General features: G+C 43.0%; 1 protein-coding gene across 5 annotated transcripts in view; it reads right to left on the bottom strand.

Moving 5' to 3' along the window:
- BMP7 (bone morphogenetic protein 7) overlaps window positions 1-23475 on the bottom strand; it is a 1264568-nt gene that overhangs the window by 141348 nt on the left and 1099745 nt on the right. For all 5 annotated transcript variants that reach the window (XM_078651993.1, XM_078651994.1, XM_078651995.1 and 2 more), the window contains one exon: window positions 2487-2679. In XM_078651993.1, the coding sequence (XP_078508119.1) occupies window positions 2487-2679 (193 nt within the window). The remainder of the gene's footprint in view (window positions 1-2486; window positions 2680-23475) is intronic.

Below are 23475 nucleotides of genomic sequence, written 5' to 3'. Positions count from 1 at the left end.
CAACACATTCTTAGCACTACACTCTCATATGCCTATCTGCTTGCCCACACTACCACAAGAGAGAGCATTTGGGATATCATTTGTGCCTCTATAAACTAATTGGGGTTTGTCTTGACTCTTAACACAGTGTACCGCATTTTGGTCCACTATATCAAGAGCAAGCTCCCCACAATAACTCCCCCAGGTGTCACAGGATCCTATTATGCACTTTTTTTAAATCTGAAAAAATATTTGTGCAATAGCCCTAGAGTATACTAGAAAGATCATCATTCAATATCCCCTCCCGATTGTACTACGTAAATATTCTAGGTCTTGGCCTTCCCGATTATCTGCTCCATCAATTCCATGTAGTACAGAATGCAGCTGCTTGGTTGCTTCTTAATCTTCTTAGACTGGAACCCATTTCCTCTCATCTAAGAAACTTACATTGACTTCTGGTGCAAATGTTTACTATTGACGTTGCCAGCATTCCATAACAGAGGTCCGAAGTAAAATGTGTTTGTATATCGCCCCTCTAGATCTGAGACTATCCAATAAGTTTTTGCTGCAAGTTCTCAAAGTGCGTCGTACCCATCTGCTGTTCTGAGTTTTAAGTGTTCAAACTTCATGTAAAGATGAAACCTTGGAGTAAAACGATGTCTGCATACTGACAGACCAATCCCCACTGCCAGGTGCATTCTTAACAAAATGACCGGCCCCTACTTCCCTGCTGGATAAATGTTGAACTAATACCTAAACGTCAAACATTGCTAAAGTAAATTCCAATATTTGCTCCAAAAATAAATTAGAATTTGCTTGCGCCAATCTGTCGGACTTAAATATCCATTAAGGTCAAACTCTCATACTTTGCCCATAAGCAAATGCTTGAGACTAATCACATTTCTTTGTCAACTGCACTCCCATTGTAAACCTTGACTAATAAAGACAAATCAGCAGCACCTTCTGAGGGGAAAAAAACAGAAAACACTCCCTTGTGTCCCTTCTGGCTGACTGGTGCACGTTGTCACATTCTCCCCAAATATCACCAAATCACAGGAGTTACCATTTATATGCTCCTCTTTGATGCCTACTCCATCATAACATATACCACCTCTGCCAGCAAATCATCTACCTCGCTCGCCTCTATAGAGCACTCTTTACATATCTTGCGAGTATTCGGACTGGTGGCCCTTGCCCACCTAAAATACAATCATAAACCACTGTCAATGTCCACTGAACCGGTTACTCTTCCCCACATAAAAATCTGCACACCATTCCCTCTTGCAGCTTTTAGAATGGCATCCTTCAATATCATCTCACACTCCCTCGATCCCTCCTCAAGGTTGCCATTCCAGTGCTCGGAAAGCTGTCGCAGACCTGCATCTTATTTGTTAAAAATGCCTGCATTTCCTCATTGTAAATATTTCATTCTTCGTATATACATATCAGAGAGTCTCAGGTCTGACTGAAGCTACACAAAGCCCTTAAATACATTTTATGAAATGAGCTATAAACGTGTTTCAACTACCACCAAATTAAAGGTGTTCTGGTAGCTTCGTCGACTGCAAATGTCTCTTTATTTGTGTTGTCACTCGTTTGAATTTCCATGGGTAAACGCAGCCTTCATTCTATTCATGTCGATGAAATCACGACCACCAGCTCGGTTCATACACATTTATCAGAGGTGCCAATAACTGCACTTACCAAAGAGATGTATGCAACACTGTATAAAGATAATGTGCTTGACAGTGGCGCCCTCTGATCGGCAGCACCTGAGTTGCTATCCCTTTGTTATTCTTCCCTCATCTATACTTGTGAGGTTGTGTGTGCACACTGTATCACACCCACTGTCACAATGCTATTCCTTACGGAACTCAACAGTTCTAAACAAAAGCACAGGTGCACCACTTATTAATATTCAACAAGAACAAATATAAAGTCTTTCTTCAACAACTGTGTTTCCCCCCCCCCAAAAAAAATCTTTTATTCCAATATCTAAAGATGTTGTCATAAAAACAAGGTCATGAGCATCACTTGTTCACAACGGCACAGCCGACGCGTTTCGTCCTTGAAGTGGACTTGGAATAAAAGAAAAAACTTTTTGGAAAAAACACTGTTGTTGAAGAAAGACTTTAGATTTGTACTTGTTGAATATTAATAAGTGGTGCACCTGTGCTTTTGTTTATAGATGTATGCAACACTGCTTTGCCCATAATCTTGTGCTAAGGAATGTCGGGGGTAAACGTGTAATGCACACTAGAGAATCATACGATCAAGAAAGCACTATTTCAATAAAATGCACCAATATGGTAGGACACCGATAAAATCGTCATCTTTATAGTAGAGAAAGTGTGCTGTCGGTCCCCACCTTTTTTTGTGATAATTGCCAGAAGCTAATCAAAATAAACTGCAGCTTCAGAAACCAGCCGAAACATTTCAAGTGGACAAATCAACAAAAGAAAGGCTTTCATTGGTCTGTCTTTCATCAGCGTCCGCCGGTGACTCACCTCCCTGGGTGTTCCTGGAGTACCTGGTAGATGCTGATCTGGAAGGTCTCGTTATCGAAGCGTTCCCGGATGTAGTCCTTATAGATCCTGAACTCGGCGGCGGTGACGGCTTCCCCCTCTGGGATCTTGGCGAGATCAAAGCGGAACTCCCGGTGATGCCGCCGCTGGTGGAAGAACTCTTTGTCGTGCTCCACTGGAAACAGAAATTATAGGCTATTGGCGACGTGTCTTTAGTTTCTATTCGCGTTTTCAAAATTACGCATTTTAATTAAACGTTTTAAATTAAGTAATACAATGTGCATTGAAATTGCTTTAAAAATAACAATTAGCATACTTTTTTCTGGGCGCCACGGCATTATTACATAGACTTCTAAAACTCTCCGTAGACTCAGAAATTAACCAGTCTATAACGCAATACCATTCAAAAAGGTGCCCACTTCCTTCCAGTGAATGAATGAATGAACGAACGAATATGAATGAACAGCGGGTAAGGCAGCATTCCAAAGAGTTTTAGGTTAATGCCAATTATTAGCCCCATACATGGCGCAACTGTTCGCAGAATTTGATACAAAAGGCGAAATAAATACAAGGACCATTCTAAGGAAAAACAATAGTTATGCTTAACCAGAGAAGCACAAAACATACAGCGTCTTCAGTTCCTACCTCATACAAAATGACTCCCACGTTTTCTGTGGATATACAGACCAACAACTGTATTATCCGGTCTAAATGTATTTAATAATAAAAAACGAAAAAAAGAGCCAGTAAGTCTTATTTTAAGTGTTTTTGTTACTCATGACTGCCTGAACAATAACAGCATATTGATAGCAAAGACTTAGAAAGATGAAAGTTGCAACCCAACAAAAAAAATGTACATGAATAGTTACCAATACTAACAAGCATTTGCAATGCAATAGGTCTCGCATTAGGAATGTTTGAGCTATTGGTATGGTAAATGACAATTGTTGTATTAATGTGTTGGTTTTGAAAATCGCTAAATTAATAGCTTTATCATTTACAATGCCAATAGTTTTAACTTTTGCAAATGTGACACCTATAGCATTTGTAATGCAATATGTATTGTATTTACATAACTTAGATGTATTGATATTACAAATAACAATGGCTTTTATTTGTTTTAATAATTAATACTTACATAAAAGTTATTGTAATTTATATTGGCAATAGCTTAAACTTTTGTAAATCACTTTTGTGAAGATTATGTTCAGTGTGTTTTATTGTGATGAAAATCCAAGAAGAGAAGTGAAATATTAACATCTTTTTATGACATTTGTAATAAAGCTTGAAATATTGAGAGAACATATTTGAACCTGTTTTTGTTGAATTGTTGCACAGATTGATGCTTTGGTGGCACTGAGTGATATTGTGGTGAGGCTGAGTGATGCTGTGGCGATGCGATGGATAGAGTGAGTGCGATGGATAGAGTGAGTGCGATGGATAGAGTGAGTGCGATGGATAGAGTGAGTGCGATGGATAGAGTGAGTGCGATGGACAGAGTGAGTGCGATGGATAGATAGTGGGAGGGCGATAGATAGAGGGAGGGCGATAGATAGAGGGAGGGCGATAGACAGTGAGGGCGATCAATAGAGTGATGGCGATAGATAGAGTGAGGGCGATAGAGTGAGGGCGATAGATAGATAGAGTGAGGGTGTTGTTGAGTTTGTGGTTGGGTGTGGTTGTGTGAGTGTGGTTGGGTGTGGTTTTGTGTGTGTGGTTGTGTGGGTGGGTCTGTGTGGTTGTGTGGGTGTGTGTGTGGTGATGTGTGGGGTTGTGTGGGTGGTTGTGTGTGTGGGGTTGTGTTTGTAGTGGTGTGTGTGTGTGTGGTGTTGGTTGTGTGTGGTGTGATGTCATATCAGACCTGAGTGTGATGTCCTCTGCTTTGTGTGATGTGGTGTCAGACCTGAGTGTGATGTGCTCTGCTGTGTGTGATGGGATGTCAGGCATGAGTGTGATGTGCTCTGCTGTGTGTGATATGGTGTCAGGCATGAGTGTGATGTGCTCTGCTGTGTGTGATGTGGTGTCAGGCCTGAGTGTGATGTGCTCTGCTGTGTGTGATGTGGTGTCAGACTTGGGTGTTATGTGCTATGCTGTGTTAGGTAAGAGAGAGAGAATAAACAAAGTTTAAGTGTGTGCGCTGCTCTGCCCCTTACGGTGCCTGCCAGCTGCTGCTGAAAGGGATGGGCTAAAAGGGAGGAGGGAATGCAAGGAGCACAGCTGTACCCGTGATATGATCAACACATTTTATCTAAAACTTTCACAGAAACCACACAGGTGTGCTGGAAAATGTAGTAAAGGGTGGGCGTTGTTATTAAAGAGCCCAAACCGAACCTTTTTTTGAATGTTTACTGCAACAACGATCGACTATTTTGGGAATGTACAAACCAGGACGCCCAATATAAACATTGTTTTTCACCTAGCCAAAGTGGGAGAAGCCAGGTCTGAGTGACAGTCGGTGTGATCTTGGGCATGACAGCCTTCAGCGAGCAACGGGGGACGGGGGAACGGATTACTTTGAAGTCTGATACCGGTTGCAAGCAAACCAGCATGAGTGTGGAGAGAGGCTCACAAGCTGCCAAATGGTGTGTTCACCCATTCACTGCCTTACTTCGAACTAAGGCAGTCTGTGATAGAATGAAGCAAATGTCATAAAATGCATAGTCGGCATGCTACGAAATAACGTTAACGAACTGCACTCATCGTACCTGTTTGATCGTTTGCATCCTTGTGCATCGCCAAACACCATGCTGCCAATGCCGCAAGGTTCAACTCATGCCACGGAAACCCCAAACAGGACCAAATGACTACAAAGCTAGCAGCAACACACTGGTGCTGTCTCCTGTTTTCAAGTTGTTGAAGTGAAATAGTAAACAGTGACGGGTACATCACTCAGTGTGTGGTGGTTTAAGATTCACTCCGATACCACCAACACAGTCCAAGAAGAAATGGACTACACAAACGTATGCACATATAAGTACAGGGTCAAAACATAAAACACAGCTTTCTTTTTGTCTCTATCATTTTATCTATCTATAAGTTGGAATGTTTGCAATGGTGACACAGTAGAGCTATAGTGGCACAATAAAATTACATGCAAGAAATGGCACAGGTGCGTGCACAGCGAACAGGCAAATGAAGGGATATCGGACTCATGCAGAAATATTGGGCTGCACGTGATGGTATGCAATAAAACCACGGTAGTTGACATCGAGTTGCAGCTTTTGTTAAAATGCGGATTGCTGGTATTAAGACCTCTTGAATTAAACAAACACAGAGCTAAGAAGTATGAAAGAAAATATAAAACGTATTAAACAGAAAGAACGCTGGTTATAAAGCCTCGTCAGATTGTGCATAAAAGAGAGAAAAGTGCCCCATTTCAGGGGAAAAGACAGAGCTATCAGGTTACCACACACACTGCATGTGTTCATACGTACTGCAAAATTATTTTCCCTTTTAAGAAAAGCACAAACAGCATGTGTAGATATGTCATATCATTCCGTAAATGACAACCAGATCATTTCAAATTATGGCTTTATTTGGTTCATATATAAATATCTGCAATGCAAAGTTGGAAAAAACACATGGACTAAAAGTCTCTCTTAGAGACCGCACCCACTTTCCATTAGAATACAGAAACAGAAATCTTTAACTATCGACCCTGCATTTATCATTCAATCGAACATATCACAAGCTAGCCTGATAGATTTTAAAAAAACAATGTGCCTATCTCTTTTTGGGGAGTTAGCACACATTTTTAAGGTACAATAGTACGTGTTAAAATGTACACAAAGATGCCTTTATTTTAACAGTTCACTGCATCTGGTTACCCCCTCCCCACACACACACAATAACAATAAATAAATACCGCCTTCGGGTAAAGTCCGCGCTATATAAAAATACATAAATAAATAAATACCGCCTTCGGGTAAAGTCAGCGCTATATAAAAATGCATAAATAACTAAATAAATAAATACCGCAAATCACCGCCGTCACTCTGCCAGCCTGCGACCAGGAAGTCAGGCAGGCCGGCGCGACAACCGGAAACAGGCAGTAGGAGGGCGGGAGCCTACCCCGCCTCCCACGGAAGAGCCGAGATTGGTTGCAGCACCGGAGCAGGCAGGAGCCTACCCTGCGCCCCGGTGCCGAAGAATGGAGGAAGAGTCCTGCTGCCGGTGAGTGGGGCTTCGCTTTGTGGCTGGCCTGCGAGGGCAGGGGGGGGGGCATGTGTGGGAGCGCGCGTGGCGGCGGGCTGTGTATGTGTGTGAGCGTGCGTGTGTCTTGGAGTCTGTGTGTATGCGTGTGTGACTGTGGGGGAGGAGGAGGGGGTTGCCTGTCTGGGTGCCTGCGTGTCTGTGTAAGTGTAAGTGCATGTGCGCGTGTGTGTGTGTATGCAGTGTGTGTATGTGCGCACGCGTGAGTGAGTGTTTGCGCAAGGGAATGTGGACAGGAGAGGGGCACGGCGCCGTGCGCGTTCACGAGGTGAAAACTGAGCTACTCTGCGCTCGCGCACCCTTTCCTGTCCACATTCCCGAAAACGGGCGACATAAGGTCTTTCGCTGACGCGAGACCTAAAAAGATAAGGGCACATCAGTTTGTGTTGGTGAGAACTTTGCGTTACGTTGGCGCAGCTTGTTCAAGAGGTTTGCCCATCGCATGCCAGCGAACCCCATCCATGTTCTTAAGGTGTTAGGGAAGCCACGGTTCCAGTTCCTTCTCTTTGCCTGTTGCGCAGCTCTTGGGACAAAGGAGTGGCCTTCTTACCCCTAGCAAGAAATTAAGTAGAGGGGATCGGCATCATAACCATTTAATAAAGCGAGGTAATCTTTACTTCCACCATAGAGCACACACTAAATATTTAAAAAAACCTATGGTAGCGATAAAACAGAAACCCGATTGTTGTGCAAAACAGTAAGTTCATTATACATATACACCACCTCAAAAGTAGTTACAGAGTGCGCGATTGCAAAATAACAGTTTGAAATTTACAAAAAAAAGAATGCCTCACTGTTTTACACAACAAAACGGCTTATTTATGAGGTTATTACCAAAGGTGTGATGGTTGTGTTGCAAGGGGAAGGTCAAACCAGCCCCCCCCCCCGCCACACGCCCTCACCTCTCAGGGGCCAATATACAGCTTGTAGAAATCTGACTTCCATCAGTCGAGTTTTTTTAATCCTGTTAGGGGTGAGGCATACTTTAAATTCTGAAGTTGCTGCCCCAATCCTACAGGAATGCATGAAATAATGTTTTTCTGTGTGTCCAGCTAGTTTCAGGCAGGACTCCATTATGCGATTAAAGTCATGCCAAGTGAACGGGGTGCCATCCGCATGGTGCAGCTAGTAGCCCCTCCCTGGTGGCTTCAGTTCCAAGTATACCCTGACCAAGGACACCGGGCAATAAGCAGGAGCCCCAAGGGTACTCAAAGAAATGGTCCTACCTTGCAATCACATAGAATGGATGCCAAAAGAGGATGCAGCCAGGTGGAACCAGGGATCTAAAACCTTCCTTCCTCCCCTCAACTGCCCAATAGTCCCTGGAAGTGACACTCCCTAACCAGAGGGATGGTAGAGCTAAACCCTCTTCTCCTGCTGCTGCTGTCCCCTCCTCCCAACACCAATGGTAAGTGGGGGGGAATGCTCTACTGAGCCCCTACACACCAAAGTGTTACGCTGTGCGCGACACAGGCAGCTCCATTTGCATTTCAAAAACTCCATCTGCATTAAGTGGTTCAGTCTAATATGACATTAGTAGTGAGGGCAGAAATCTACACGGTTGGAGATATGTCGAATGCAACACGTTCAGAAACATCTGATCTGGCGCAACACAAAAAACGTGCTCACAGTATGCTGTTCAGAATGCTAACCTTCATTTGTCCTCAGTATGATCACCAAGATTCAATATAATGTGGTTGCAGAACAATCAATGTTTCAAGTTCCTGCCATGTGCCTCACACAGAGCCGCAACAATACAGTTTTAGATGAGACGTTCAGATAAATCAGCATACGATTGGTAAGAAAGCCTATTAGAAATTTCAAAAAGTGTCCAACAGCAGAGAGATGGAAGGGTTCAGTTTAACACAACAGGTGAGTTCAGAAAAGGCATAAATAGAAATGTTCTATCTCAACTTCTGCATCCCAGTCTCCCCACCTAAATCTCACACATAGATGAGATCATCTATAGCATTCTTTGGTGACCAAAAAATGGAGGATGGTTAAGTAAAGGCAGTACTAAACAAGTACAATAAAAACTCACCGCCGCAGCCCGGCTTGTACAGGAAGCCAGGCAACCTGTGTTGGGACGGGGGCGGGGCCGCAAAAAGACAGGAAGCAGACGGGACCCCCGCGCTCCTGTGCCCGTCAGCCGGAAGATTGCCGGAAGATTTGCGTGTCAGCTAGCGGGGCTCCCGTGCTCGTGGAGAGCCCCGCCTGCTGCTGAGGATGACCCGCTGCCTGCCGAAGGAGAGAGGGACACACGAAAAGAACTCGGTAAGTGGGGTGTGGGGGGGAGGGAAATGTGTGCGCGCGCGTGCGGGGGGGGGGGGCCGCGGGCGGGCTGTGTATGTGTGTGTGTGTGTGTGCGTGCGTGTATGTGTCTTGGAGTGCGTGTGTGTGACTGTGGGGGAGGGGGGTGTGTGTGAGCGAGTGTCTGTGCCGTGTGCCTGTATGTCTGGAAAAAAAAAATGGCTGTGAGTTACTCTGCGCATGCGCGGGTCAGACGCGCGCTCCCGCGGTGAAAACTGCGAAGGGAACGCTCGTGACACATTGGTGTCCACATTCCCAATAACGGGCAACAATAGTTGTCGAGCAGACACTCTCAATGCTCACGCATTGAGAGTACGTCTGCTCGACCTAAAAATAGATATGAACAAATAAAGAGAGCACTATTACGATTATAAAATAAGATTCGTACATAGACCTGATTGTAATGGCATCCCAACCAACTCGTTTCTTTTTAAGGCCTTCAGTTTCAACATGCATCTCACAGATTTTGCTTCCTGTAGGCCCCCTTGTTCCCCTCACTCCTCAAAATAACCCGAATCTACAACCACGTTCTCTGGGAGTTCCTTTCCATCACCATGAAGAAAACGCAGGTACACTCAGGGAATCGGGTGCATGGATGTGGTACTCTACTCAGGCCCTGCATAGCAATCCACCCCAGCCAATGGTGCAATCTCACCTATATTCAGTCTCGAAAGGTGTAGGTGGCCTGCAGAGACTTCCTACTTTTAACACCCTCCTAAGTTTGTTTGAAAGATAGCAAGAACATCTTCTGAAATGAGGCTTGGTTACTGGTTAGAGCATAGGTTGCTGACATTCACTTTTATAAATGGGCCTGTGAAATCACTCTCCATGTTGCCAACGTTTACAAAAGAGCTCAGATGTTCAAGGCTCCTCCCACACAGCCACAAATCAAAATAGTTTTTCCTACAGCAAATCATCCATGCCAACATATTTTAGAACATTTAGTTTACATGTGTGCACTAAAAATATGGTATGAACATAGAATTATTATTAAACTCATAGAGCTACCCTCCAAAGTGGTGGCGTACGCATTTGCAGTGTCAAACTGGTTAATGCTCTGCACAGGGTCTATAAGCCCCACTTTTACTGCCATCATTGTTCAAGAACCTGGGCAAATGCTGTATGCAAACGAAATGCCTGTTATGGTAAAGGTGATTACCACACAAATGTAATTATAACAAAACAGGAGTTATTCATGTACAGAAATATTTAACCTGTGGTAACTCGCTTTGCTTATTCGTGCTAACCAACAAGACCAAAATACATTGAGTTTAGCGGTTATACTAAATCATTTACACAACACTGATAGGATTAAAAAGACATACCTATGAAACAAGGGGTATGCTATACTCCATGCAATGCTTAATTTGTACAAAAAAATATGCCAGTGCTCTCATCAGGAGGTCACTACACATTCCCCCTGCCATGCCGCAAGTGATCATAACAACACAACTATTAACCATCGCATGCCAGACTGCCAATCTCGACTATTCCAGGCCTCCAAAACTATAAGAATGGCTTGGGAGGCAGGTAATAGTCATTTTTAGTGCATATTAAATTAATAATTGACTGTTGCTCAAGGAATCTCTAAACTAGCCAGACAGCACCAACTTGTGGCAGACTGTCGCAAATGCTTGTGTTAACACTCAAGCGTCCGTGCCCAGCACAGGAAACCATTGGCACAAATTAAGCACTGACTTTATGGGAGAGATGGGTACATAAAATTGCTCCACAGTGAAATAAGAGTAGCAAGTGGATACAATGTATCCACTCAGATTAAAAGAAACCAATGTCTGATCTGTATCAGTGCTCCCAAAGAAAGTGAATTGGAAAACAATTTGTTAGAAGAGAGCAGGGACATTTTGAATCAAATGTGTAAAGAATGCAGAATCAGTCCTTCTATGGGCACTAGAATTTTCACCTCAGCTACAATTTATGCATTGCGCCTTATCAGGAAAACATTAACAGTTTGAAGATTACACTCTTTAATGTGATTCACATAGGTTTAGGAAAGGGAAAGTGAACATATGTTCAGTCTTTTTCTCGATTGTCAGCAGCAAATTAAATTAAGTCTGTGTAGCCAATCCAAAACTGCAATACTAAAATAATTCAATAAAAGTGAATAGACACATTAAACATGAGTAATTGAAGTAAGGATGTCTGGCCTGTGTGTTCTGTCAGTCTAGAAAAGGGTGCAATTACACCATCAACATGAGGCTTCGGTCAAATCTTTGATTTCAATTCAGTGACTAATTAGGTGCTCTATTCAGATTCTCAAGCTGGATATTATCAATGGACATTTACATCTGTCCAAAGAAAAAAAACAGTATTTTTGCTTTTATACAACACTAGCAGCCTGTCCCGACGTTGTCCCGGTATGAATTGCTGCCGGCCAGTTTTGTAGGATTTCGTTTTGATAGCATTTCTTATCTGTGACAGGCCTGTGAAATGCTCCGATTCACAGTGCACTAGTGATGCACTTAAGAGTGCGCATTCAGTAGTGTGTGAACTCAAGTTTCCCTACTTAATTTTTCCTAGCAATATTATATAGCCCGAACTCGACAACATGGCATGAGCCCAATATACATTACAGAAGAACACATTCATTTGTGGTAGGCACGGGGAGACAAAGCGATTTGCCTGGAATCACAGGATGTTGAGCTGATGCTGAGATTCGAACGTAGCTCCCCAGCTCTAAAGTTCGCAATTCTAGAACTTGTGGCGGGAGGTGTGTCTAAAAGTGTATGTCGTGCTGGCCATCAATGAGAGAGACCTGTGCATTTTTCAAATGGGTGGTGAAAAAATAGGAGTATGTTGCTGGAGATGTGGGCCGCCATGTCACCAATGTACTTACGGGGGGAGTGTAAACACCCATTATTCCGCAACTTTCTTTCTGCATACCATCACTACACATACTTTCATTACGAAAGTACCATGACTCCGCAATGCTATTATAACGCATACATTTACAACGAAATTCGTTGCAAATGCATGAATGGTAAAAGCATGTATTTTTTTTAATGTTTGGATAAGGTAAGTATGGGTATAGGGGTATATGTTTTGGGGTACTGAGGTCTATGTTTTGGGGTGTTCGGGTATTTTAAGGGTTCAGATATAGTTTTGGGTTATGGGGTTCAGGGGTAGTTTTAGGGTTTAGGGAGAAGTATGGGCTTTGGGGTACAGGGGTATTTCTAGGGTTCAGGGCTAGGTTTGGGTTTTGGGGTATAGGGGTATTTTTAGGGTTCAGGGCTATGTTTGGGTTTTGGCGTACAGGGTTATTTTTAGGGTTCAGGGCTAGGTTTGGGTTTTGGGGTACAGGGGTATTTTTGGGGTTCAGGGGTAGGTTTGGGTTTTGGGGTACAGGGGTATTTTAAGGGTTCAGGGCTAGGTTTGGGTGTTGGGGTACGTGGATATTTTAGGGTTCAGGGGTGGTTTTGGGGTACAGTGGTGGTTTTAGGGTTCAGGGCTAGGTTTGGGGTACAGGGGTATTTTTAGGGTTTAGGGATAGGTATGGGTTTTGGGGTACAGGGTATATTTATAGGGTTAAGATGGGTTAGTGTTTAAGGGTGTTGGGGTATTTTAAGGAGTAAGGGTGGGTTAGGATTATGGGGTGCAGGTGTATTTAAAGGGAGCAGGGTAGGATTAGCACATAACATGAGACATGGCATGAAGGGCGGAACATACCACACGCCCCCAGCGTTTGTCACGCCCACAGCACAACACAGACACGCCCACAAGGGACTACTTTGCTGGCACGGTTCTTTTACCTTTTAAATGTATATGGTGGGCATCTGCATAGCCTATGTCCTTCGGCTGCAACTGCCCTTTCCAACGCTGTATTGGGTGTTGCGATTGGTGCTGTGATTCCTGAGATTACCCGCCTCAAAGGTTTGGGCTCTCTCTTTATTATATTAGTATAGATATACCCAAATATTCCTTCACATATCCGGAAACATTCATTCCTGTTACAGAGCATATTTAAGCTATACATCATGCAACAGGTCCTCACAGTCTTCTGTTTGCTTTCAGAGGCTCCTGAAAATATGGTTCACCAAATTATCAATGCATGCCCCACATTATATCATCCCAGCAGGCTACATGTCTGAACAAGCATTGGCAAAGTCAATAGGATTGCCTATGCAAGAGCTATTGGCTTTACCAATGTGTTAAAGCCATGTTCTACATCAGTGTGGCTACCGTTCAACATGGCTAAAAGGTAGTGGTGTAGAGGAAAGTAGGATGAAATGTCAGAGTGGAGTAGAGTGTCAGAGTGAAGTGGCATAGAGTGTCGTGCATTGGAGTGGCATAGAGTGGAGTTGCGTAGAGTGGAGTGGACTTTTATAGAGTGCATTCGCCTAGTGTGTGTATAGTATAGCGGTGTAGAGTGCAGTGACACAGAATTCAGTAGCAGCATACTATGCAGCGAAGTAGAATGCAGTGGCAGAGATTAGTGTGTTGCATATTAGAGTACAGTGGTGTAGAGTGCAGTGGTGCAGAGTAGAGTGGCATAGAATGTAGTTGCGTACAGTGATGCAGAGTATAGTGCTGTTTTGTGAAGTGGTCCTGAGTGCAGTGGTCCAGAGTAGAGTGCAGTGGTGTAGAGTGGCATACAGTGGAGAGGCGTAGAGTGGACTAGTGTAGAGTGCATTGGCGTAAAGCGTTGCAGACTATAGTGGCGTACAATGCAGTGGCGTAGGTTAGAGTGGTGCATAGTAGAGTGCAGCGGTGCAGAGTAGAGTGACGTAGAATAGAGTAGAGTGGCGTAGTGTGCAGGGATGCAGAGGAGAGAAGTGTGGTGTAGAGTTTAGTAACAGATTGCAGTGTTGCAGAGTACAGTGTCGTAGAGTGCAGTGGCACAGAGTGGCATAGAGTACAGTGGTTTAGAGTATGTTGGCATAGAAAGAAGTGATGTAGAATAGAGTGTGGTAGAGTTGAGTGGCATAGGGTGGTGCACAGTAAAGTGGCATTGGGTGAGGTGCAGAGTATAGTGGGGTGGAGTGGCGTAGAGTGCTGTGATGCAGAGTGGGGTAGAGCGCACTTGCAAAAAGTGCAGAGTAGAGTGTAGTAGAATGCATTGCTAGAGTGGAGTGGCATAGAGTGGAGTAGATTGGTGTAGAGTGCAGAGGCGTAGTGTGGCCTAAAGTACAGTGGCGTAGAGTGGAAGAGTAACATAGTACATTAGAGTATAGTACATTAGAGTGGCGTACAGTGGATTGGCATAGAGTGTATGGACGTACAGTGGAGTGGTACAGAGTAGAGTGTGGTGGTTTAGTGTGCAGTGTCAGTTGACTGGGGGTGAGTGTTTGATTTTCTCAAACGCTTCGTCCATCATCCCCCTTGGTATGGCTTTGTTTGCCCTAAGTTGACAGGGTATGCCCAGACGTGGGTCCCTTGCTCACTCTACCACTGGATTCAAGATAGCCTGGCTGATGAGGATTATGAATCCGAAACCGGTCCCAGGATGCTTGTTTCCGGTCCAGGGAAGACATGGCTTGGCAGTTTGGGCTGGACTGTTCCCATGAGGCACAGGGTCAGACTGATTTGCATATGGCCATGTCTGAACTGAGGTGGTGGAGTGAGCTAAAGAATGGTGATGGATTAAACCCAGATCAGTTGACATGGGGTGAGTGTTTGATTTGCTCAAACGCTCCGTCCATCATCCCTTCTGGTATCGCAGTGTTGCAATGTGGCCTAAACTGGAGTGGCACAGAGTGAATCTTTGCAAAGTGGAGTAGCATAGACTGGAGTGGTGAAGAGTGCATTGTCAAAGAGAGCTATGGTGTAAAGTAGAGTGCATTGGCATAGAGTACAGTGGTACAGAGTGAAGTGGCACTGTGTGCTGTAGCGTAGAGTGGTGCAGAGTGGAATAGAATGCAGTGGCATGGAGGGGTGCAGAGTAGAGTGGAGTTACAGACAACACATTTTCAATTGCAAATACCATTTACACAGACATACAGTTATACTAATAAAACTGCACAGTACACACACGATAGTGTGTGGAAATGGCATCACCTAGTGTATTGATTTGGTTGGATCAAATTAAAGTATTTATTTCCAATACATTTCTGAATTAACAAGAAATGTGCTAAATTTGTGCTTTCCTAATTCTGAAATATTCTGAAATATTTGCAGAGTTCATTTAAATGTTGATGTGTGTTAGAAAAAAACCCGTTCCTTCACCCAGTATCCATCATTGTCACATAAATCCTCTCACTTTGAGGTCAGAGGGAGCTTGCTGTTTACTTTTCTTTCTCAGAAGACAGAGCCTGACATTTGACCTATGTCTTTGACTGCACATCAAATTTGAACAAATAAGTACAAGATTTACAGGCCTGTTAACAGAAAGGAGCACTCTTGGAAGAACACAAGGAGAGGTAGTGCAAAAAAAGATTTCATCCTCGAGAGGGGAAAACTCAACCCTAAAACAAATAAAGCCAGCAAATATTAAGCCAGAAAATGAAATGTGTGTTACAAACCACAAAGCCAAAATAAAGCAATGGGCAGAATGCATTCCCAGGGAAGCTTTCAGAGTGTCCAAGATATATTTAGCAAACCAGAGGCTTCGACCTAAAAACCGAGTCTTGTGTAGCAGGGTTTGGATTGGTGCAATTTTCCAAACACTATGTTCTGCAAAGAACACAAATGTAGAAGAGTCCTCCAACCATCAACTCATTACAATTATGCAAGTTAGCTCTTTTCCCACACCTGCACAATCATGCCTACCTGCAAATATATATATATATATATATATACACATTTTCCCTATCTGATGTATGGCATTTAGCCAACACATATGCTTCCCATTGCAATAAGTATAATCATTATGAAAGAATTCAATAAATGGGACAAAATGCCGGAGTGGAAGAGGGCGGATGATAGGAACAAGTATAGGTTCACCCAAGTGGTGAACTTCTGCCACTCAAGTCTGTCTAAAGCCTCAACCTACTCTATACCCAGCTACTGACCCTCTGCATGTCTGTGCAGCAACATCTCTCTCAGTCTGACTATTCCATGTTCCACTGCATCAAATGAGATTAACCACCAGCATAGTCCTCGTTTCCCAGACAAGTGAATTCGCCGAGATGATAACTACTCTACCCTACTCTTTGTCCGACATCCTTGCTTGGATAAAAGATGCTCTGACAACAATTTTTGACACAGTGGCACAGCTTTACATTAATAGAAGTCTAACAGCAAACCCAATGTCATATAAATGGTTTACCAATGACTGCCATCTGTTCAAACACAGGGCAATGTAACAGAAATATAAAGGAATCAATTGGACCTCAGCACGGGTCTCCTAGAATGAAACATCTGTGACTATAGATAAAAACAAGCTCACTTTCTGGCAAATCTTTATCTTTTAGATCCTTAAAATCTGGCTTGGTTGTTTATACCAAGAAGTATTGTGGGTCTACAAGAAATTAGGTATGCTACACCATCTCCATATCAACTCATCTCTTTGAAGAACTTCATTAGGACCTAATGGGCAATTTCACTGCAAAAGTACTCTTAATAAGGTCGTGCACTTAGCTGCCCCTCTGTCACTCTATTTTGAATACTTATGAGAACTCTGCTCACCATATTTTTCAACTTCATTGCTAAGAAGATTAAACATCTAAAGCGCACTAGTATTCCCTCAGAATGTCTGTGACACTACCATCATCAGATTTTGGTCGCCCTCTACAAAATACATTGCAATGTTTGTGAATAGGTCAGTCTCATCTGGAGCGGTCTTACAGGATATTAAGCACAGCATTATTACATGCTGCTAAAGAAACTCACTGCAAAGCCGGGGAAGATTAGAAACTATTGGCTACTCTCTTAGCCGTGACCAAGGGCCTCAAAACCATATACAGTGCAACGTTAAGTGCAATGGAAAATAACTCCAACATCTTCCAATCTGGATTATGTACACAAGGAAATGAGGAATATTATAGAAAAATTACTTGTTGTCTTCAATAAAGATCTTCCCTACTGATTTGTCCTTTTCAGCTTCTGGACAGGGTTTGAAACTTGTCCCATGACAGTCTTGTTAATCGGATCATCTGAGAGGAAAGGTACAACTGCCTTTCGGTGACTTAAGATTCTTCTTCTCGCATCACACACATAAAATCAAACTGCTGTCTCTTCTGGTGGGTCCCAACTATATGTATTGTCAATGACACTCTTCAAAGTATACATGATTGAGCTTGCATCATTATGTATGACTGTGACATGTATGTTGATGACAAACATGTGCATATCAGAATCTCTGGTGACCCTTCAATTTTTGATAGTCATTGACTGTATATTCACGTTTACAGCATTGATTGCAGAGAAAATTATTAAGTGTCACTCCCGCTAAAATGGAACTTTGCTAGTAAGTATGCAATATGGCCAGCCATGATTTGATTCACTTTAATCCTTGGACTACAATTAATCACTTTCCCACTCGATTTGCAATCTTGAGGTCATCGCCATACACAACCGATAAAGGAATGTGTGGCCAAATGCGGATTTGTTAATCCCCACAACTTCACTGAAATCATGCCCATGAAACAGTACTGAACTGGATTATTGTTGTGCTTGCAGTTGCATCATCTACGGTATAGTTGGTTATCTTTCTTTAAAAAAGCTAGGAAAAGCCCAATGAGATCAGACCGACTCATCTTGGTCTTGAAGCTGAGAGGCCACATAACCATTCCATTAAAAGAGCTACCAGTCATACAGTGGGCCGAGTTCAAACCTTGTATCTGTATAGCAGTCTATAGATTGACACATGTTCGACTGTCAACCAAGCCCCAAGTTCCTTTCCCAGATAGCCAGGCACCTATAGTAATTTGCCCAGAACGTACACACTCTATGAGGTGACAAACATGTTTGTGGAAATAGCTAAAGAATTCCTAATTACCCCTTTCGACGAAAGTTACATAGGGTTTTTATTTTTTCTCTGAGATACAAAGCAAATAAATGAAAGCAATTGCAAAATTATCCCAAGTCAAAGATGTACTGTCATAATCGTACGGTATAACCAGCTACGTTGCAAACATTTTCGGGTGAGGGCTTATTAGCATTTTGCTGTCAGAGCATTCCTTCCCAGTTGCTGATTAAAAAAGCCCAATTTGTGGCCCCATTCTTGAGATTTGTTGCAATGCTGACGCGGCCTGTTGCCTTTCATTTTCCAAGGACAGTCTTGAGTACAACTAAAAACTCAATTTCAAGAACTTGTAGACTTATGAAACATTCCCTCAACACTGGAAACATCTGCTATAAATAACACCACCATACCAACACTACATCTGACTGTGGACAATCTGAATGACAAAATCTTAACGAGTGAGTGAAATGATCAGGGGAGGAGCTTGTTGGCTTGTTACACCCCTCCACAGTGGCGTAACAAAACTTGAGCACCTCCCCCCTGTAATGTACATGGAGGAGGACCCCCTGCGGACTCAACCAGGAGCTCTCAGGCCATGGTACTGTGCTGAGGGGGGGTGGGGTCCTGGAGCTCGCACCCCCCTCCCACACTGTGGGGACTGCGGGGCCTAGGTTACACCACGGCCCCTCCAATGGGTACAAGTACTCTCAGTCCGGTATGGTGAGATGTTTGTCGGATTTCACCTGGGAAATTTGCATACCACAGATAAAAACGTACGCACACTCTCCCTCTCTCCGTTTTCAAAGTCTTCAAAAATGTTGGTTATTACACAAATTATTGAGTTTTCTCATTTAGTTCGATACTTATCCAGATTTCTCTCCCTTTCCACTGCCCCTTAAGCCCCTATCCTGCACCCTGCTTGTCCTATAACGTTTTTTAACATTTTATGTCAGCGTGGTAATTATTTTACTTGGGAGATTTCTTTCTGGTTGATTACAAGATGTACCCACACAGCTGGGAAGTCCGCCCCAGAGTGTTTGCTTCCCATGTTCTTTAAAAAGGACTGTGGATGAGCAACTGAATAAATAGATGGCATGACCCAAGCAAGCTGCAAGACATTTGACCAAGCAACCGGAAGGGAAAAAGTGGTGCAACCGGAAGGGAAAATGGGGGTGCACCGTGTATAAACATATCCTGCGTTGTGACAAAACAGAAAAATAATTTAAAAAAAGAAAGCTAAGAAAGCATTCAAATGGTTGTTTTTTGTGCCTTTACACATGCCATTTAATTTTGCTATTATCTAATTATCTAACACTCTGTTTTTAGAATCCGGTCGTGTAACTGCAAAAGTTATTTTTTGTTTCAAAACTTGACACTAGGCTGTGCCTCCTGGCCTTCGTTCTGGAAAAAGTGTCATGCGTCATCATCTTGTCCCACACAGTATATGATTCACCAAACACTTAAACTGAGGTCCCCAGCGAAGATGTATGTCACTTTGAAACAACGTGTTTTGCGTCATCCATACACACCCAATGTATGAAAACACCAACTCCAAGTGAGGTCCCAGGGAAATTATTTATATTTATTTTTTTGCAGTTTTTGTATAGCACGAACTTTCCCCGAGGGTACTAAGGCGCGTTACACGAGCATCCAATGACATTACATAAGGTCAGATGCATATTTCTTTCTGTGTGTTTTTAGACACAGGCAGATTTTTTTTATTTTTTATTTATTTAATGCATTTTTATAAAGCGCGGACTTTACCCGAAGGTGTCAGAGCACTGTACAATAGAACCAGTTACGTTACATGAGAGAACTGTTGCAGGAAAAATAGCATGAACAGACTGTATAAGCAAAAGTAAGTATAAATATGAAAAATTTTACAATGACTAAAGAACTTCCTGGCGAACAATAGCAGGCCATAGAATCAAAACAACGCAGGCAAAAGGAACACCATTTCAAACACAGCAAGCACAGAATCACAGTATGTGGGAGTACAGCTATGCCAGGACTCGATGTATATAAGAGAAGGGAGCGACCCCACTGACCAAAAGACAGGGTACCACAATTAAATCGATTTGGAGAGAGACAAATATGTATTCCAGGAACTACCTCATGTCTATCAAAGATTATGCTCTAGAAGACTGATGGGGTTTATGATTATATTCCTGTTGGAAAGAACCGATTTTGATGTACTCATTTTTTCACATTTGTCGTGTCTCTCCGGGTAGTTTTTAAATTTGAAATATATGTATTGGATTGTTTTTTTATTGCTTTTATTTCTTTTCAATATAATAAATCCAATTTGTGTTTTTAATTCATATGCTTTGGTAATTTATCTTTTAGTTGTACACAGCTGTTTCTTTGGGGCTTAACCTTTAGATATTTTCATTTACCCTTAATCTTGGTTATGTATGTATAGGTGTGTTTGAACCACATAGTGGTCTATTGGATTTTGATTGATGATGTGTACGTATCCAAGAGAATCTTCCCTTACACTTCATTCCAGGACTCGAACCTGGGGCCTCATTTATGAAAAGTGACGCATCGCTGCGTGAAAACAGCGATGCGTCACTTTTCACTGCGCTCTCCCTGCGACACTGATGATGCGTCATATTTACAGTACGACGCATCATGTCGCCAGGAGTTACAGATACGGCAGTATTTCTGACGTATCTGTAGGAGCAAAAGTGACGCATTGCTGGAGTTTGACACAAAAGTGACGCAACTCCAACAATGTGTACTTTTACATGGGGCAAGCCCCATGTGAAAGGGCCTGCGTCAGTCTTACAACTGCCATGAGGCAGGCGTTAGATTTTGATGCATTAGCGTCCAAGAAATGGCGCAGTGAAATCTTATAGATTTCATTGCGTCACTTCTATGACTCTTTCTTGCGACAAAACGCCCCCCCCTTGCATACATTATACCTGGCACAGGTATAATGTGGCGCAGGGGTTTACAAAGTGACGCATCTACCTAGATGCGTCACTTTGTAAATGTGGTGCAACAAGGCACATTTTTTACTCCACTGGTGCGTCACTAAAAGTGACGCACCAGCGGCGTAAAAGTGACGCAAGGGCTCGTAAATGAGCCCCCTGGTTCCTCTGTTCCTAAGTCAGCAGCTTCGGCCGCACGTTAAGTAAGCTACATACATCTTTGAATAGCTAAGTAAAACTAAAAATGCTAGTGAGGAAATACGATTGTTGATAAACAGCAGTCCGTAAAAAACAAATATGCATTTAATTTTTTCTTTTGCCTTTCCAGCCATTTTGTCTTCCATTGCACATCCCTTTAAAAGCTCAAGCAGAGCGCGCGCCAGTGTTCACCAGTGAAGTCCACATTCTTCCAGCGAGGCCCGGCAGCGCACTATCAGAGCGGCAGAGAGCCCTGCATCATGTCACACTGAGCACTAGTGACAGCCGGGGGAGCGGCCCTATCAGAAGGGCCCTTAATGGAGTCACGCTCTTCTGCACCGGGGCAGATGATCGGAATAAGAAGCAGCCTGCGCAGGAAGGAGCGGGGAAGTGGGCTCGATTAGATAACTCTCTGTTTATTTTATTGAGACCGACAAAGAGCAAATTTGGGCTGGAGTTTGAGGGAGGGAGTAGGCACCCAAAAACAACACACGCTAATAACTGGCCCATCGGTAACAGCCATTGGAAAGAAGTGGATTCCACTCACGGGTCAATATTTTAGGCACACGTGTTTTTTCATTGCGGGGTTTGGGGGACGACCCAGCACAAAGTGCATTTGCGTAGGGGCGTGACCATCTTTTTGCACCTGTTTAGCAGCCATGGTCTAAAAAAATGGGCAATAACATGTGGAAATGGGAATTGCACCCGTTTTGTTAAAATCTGGAAGTCACTGCCTCTGCCAGGGTAGAAGTGGGCACGATTTGCTCTCTGCTACGAAACTGCACTAGAACTAAAAAAGACAAATTGTGCTTGTACCTGTTTTACCATACATTAGTACTTCCCCTCACACACTGCCCACTAAGTCTACCCCAGGTCAAGTCTGGTGCACACAGAATGATGTTTGCTCCTACAGACCGCTGTGCAACTCCTCTGATTTAAATAATCCCACAACTTTTCTTTTAAAAGCAGTGCTTTAAAAGGCCCAGTACTATCCGGTACCGAGTATCGACACTTTTTTTTTATTTTGATAGGGAGAGTACCAGCACTTCTCAAGGGAAATGTAATACTTTTAATTGGAGAGTACCGGCACTTCTCAGAAACAAGCAGGTACTCTGTTACAGAGTACCTGCACTTCTATTTTTCCATTTCAAGGACTGTTTAAAAGCAAAGCATGGAGGTAGTTTTTTGCTGCTTGTAGCAGCTAATCGTCGTTGTAGGGTCATCATTCACTGCTTATTAGCATTTTGTAGGGTGAAGTTTTCAATCAATACTGATTGGGTTCACTATCCTACCTGATGAATTCTCACGTCCTGAAACGTTATTAGAGGGTTAAGGGTGCACAAATAATGCTTCTGTCACCCTTATGATTTTGGTGAAATCACGCTGGAGAATTTAATACAAGAGTATAATTTCCTCCTGGCACGCCAATTGGCACTCTAACCAAATTCACTGTCAGTCAAATTTCACAAGAACTGTTGAGCTTGTTACTCTCCGCACTGTGAAAGGAATTGGTGATCTCTGTCCATTTAATGCCTCCAAGGCCCGCAGTGCTTGAAATGGAGAAATAGAAGTGCAGGTACTCTGTAACAGAGTACCCGCTTGTTTCTGAGAAGTGCCGGTACTCTCCCATTAAAAGTATTACGTCACTCCTGAGAAGTGCTGGTACTCTCCCTTTTGAAATAAAAAAGTGTTGGTACTCCGTACCGGACAGTACCGGCCCATTTAAAGCACCGTCCAAGGGGATACTCTCATGTAAACAGCCACAAAAAAAATTAGCCTTTTTACAATTGCTTACTATTACCATTGTCCTCTGTTCGGTGACTGTGATTTTAGGTGCACGAACACAACTAGCAGTCCCTGTAGCCGAGCACTCCAAATATTCAGTAGCCCACCACACAAAAGGAACTTGCACTACACAACTTTATAGAGATTGCAAACGAAAGGGCAAATAGCTGTATTCCTGTGGTGCGGAACATGAAGCCAAAGAGGTCTATGGAGTGAGATTCAAAGTTGCTTGTACAGCTATCCAAATAGTATAGTTAGAAAGCAGTTTGTAAATGGGGCCTCTTTCACAATTCCTTTTCAAGCATTGGTGCCAACTATAAAAATGTGAGTGTGTGTGTTTTGATCATTGGAAATCAAAACATAGGTACCACAATTACATCCTGGTGAAAACAACAAAAGCAAAGGGTTAAATATTGCACAAATACAATGCATTGGGCATAACGGCACTGAGAGCCTACTACTTGTAAGACTGAATATTATGCTGGGGAATGAGATTCATTCCATCATCAACTTGACTTTTTTTTTTTTTTGTACTTTGGATTTTAGATCTGGCTGTGGTGTATTTTCATCACAAAACAAACAAGGAGAGGATGGACGGAGCACTGAAACTTTTCAGACACTCACCCCCAGTCACAGATCTGGGTTGAATCCATCATCGTTCTTTAGCTCA

The sequence above is a fragment of the Lissotriton helveticus genome, chromosome 7 (assembly GCF_964261635.1).
Source record: "Lissotriton helveticus chromosome 7, aLisHel1.1, whole genome shotgun sequence".
NCBI lineage: Eukaryota > Metazoa > Chordata > Amphibia > Caudata > Salamandridae > Lissotriton > Lissotriton helveticus.
The sequence above is the reverse complement of the archived record's forward strand: the minus strand, read 5'-3'. Positions and strand labels throughout refer to the sequence as shown.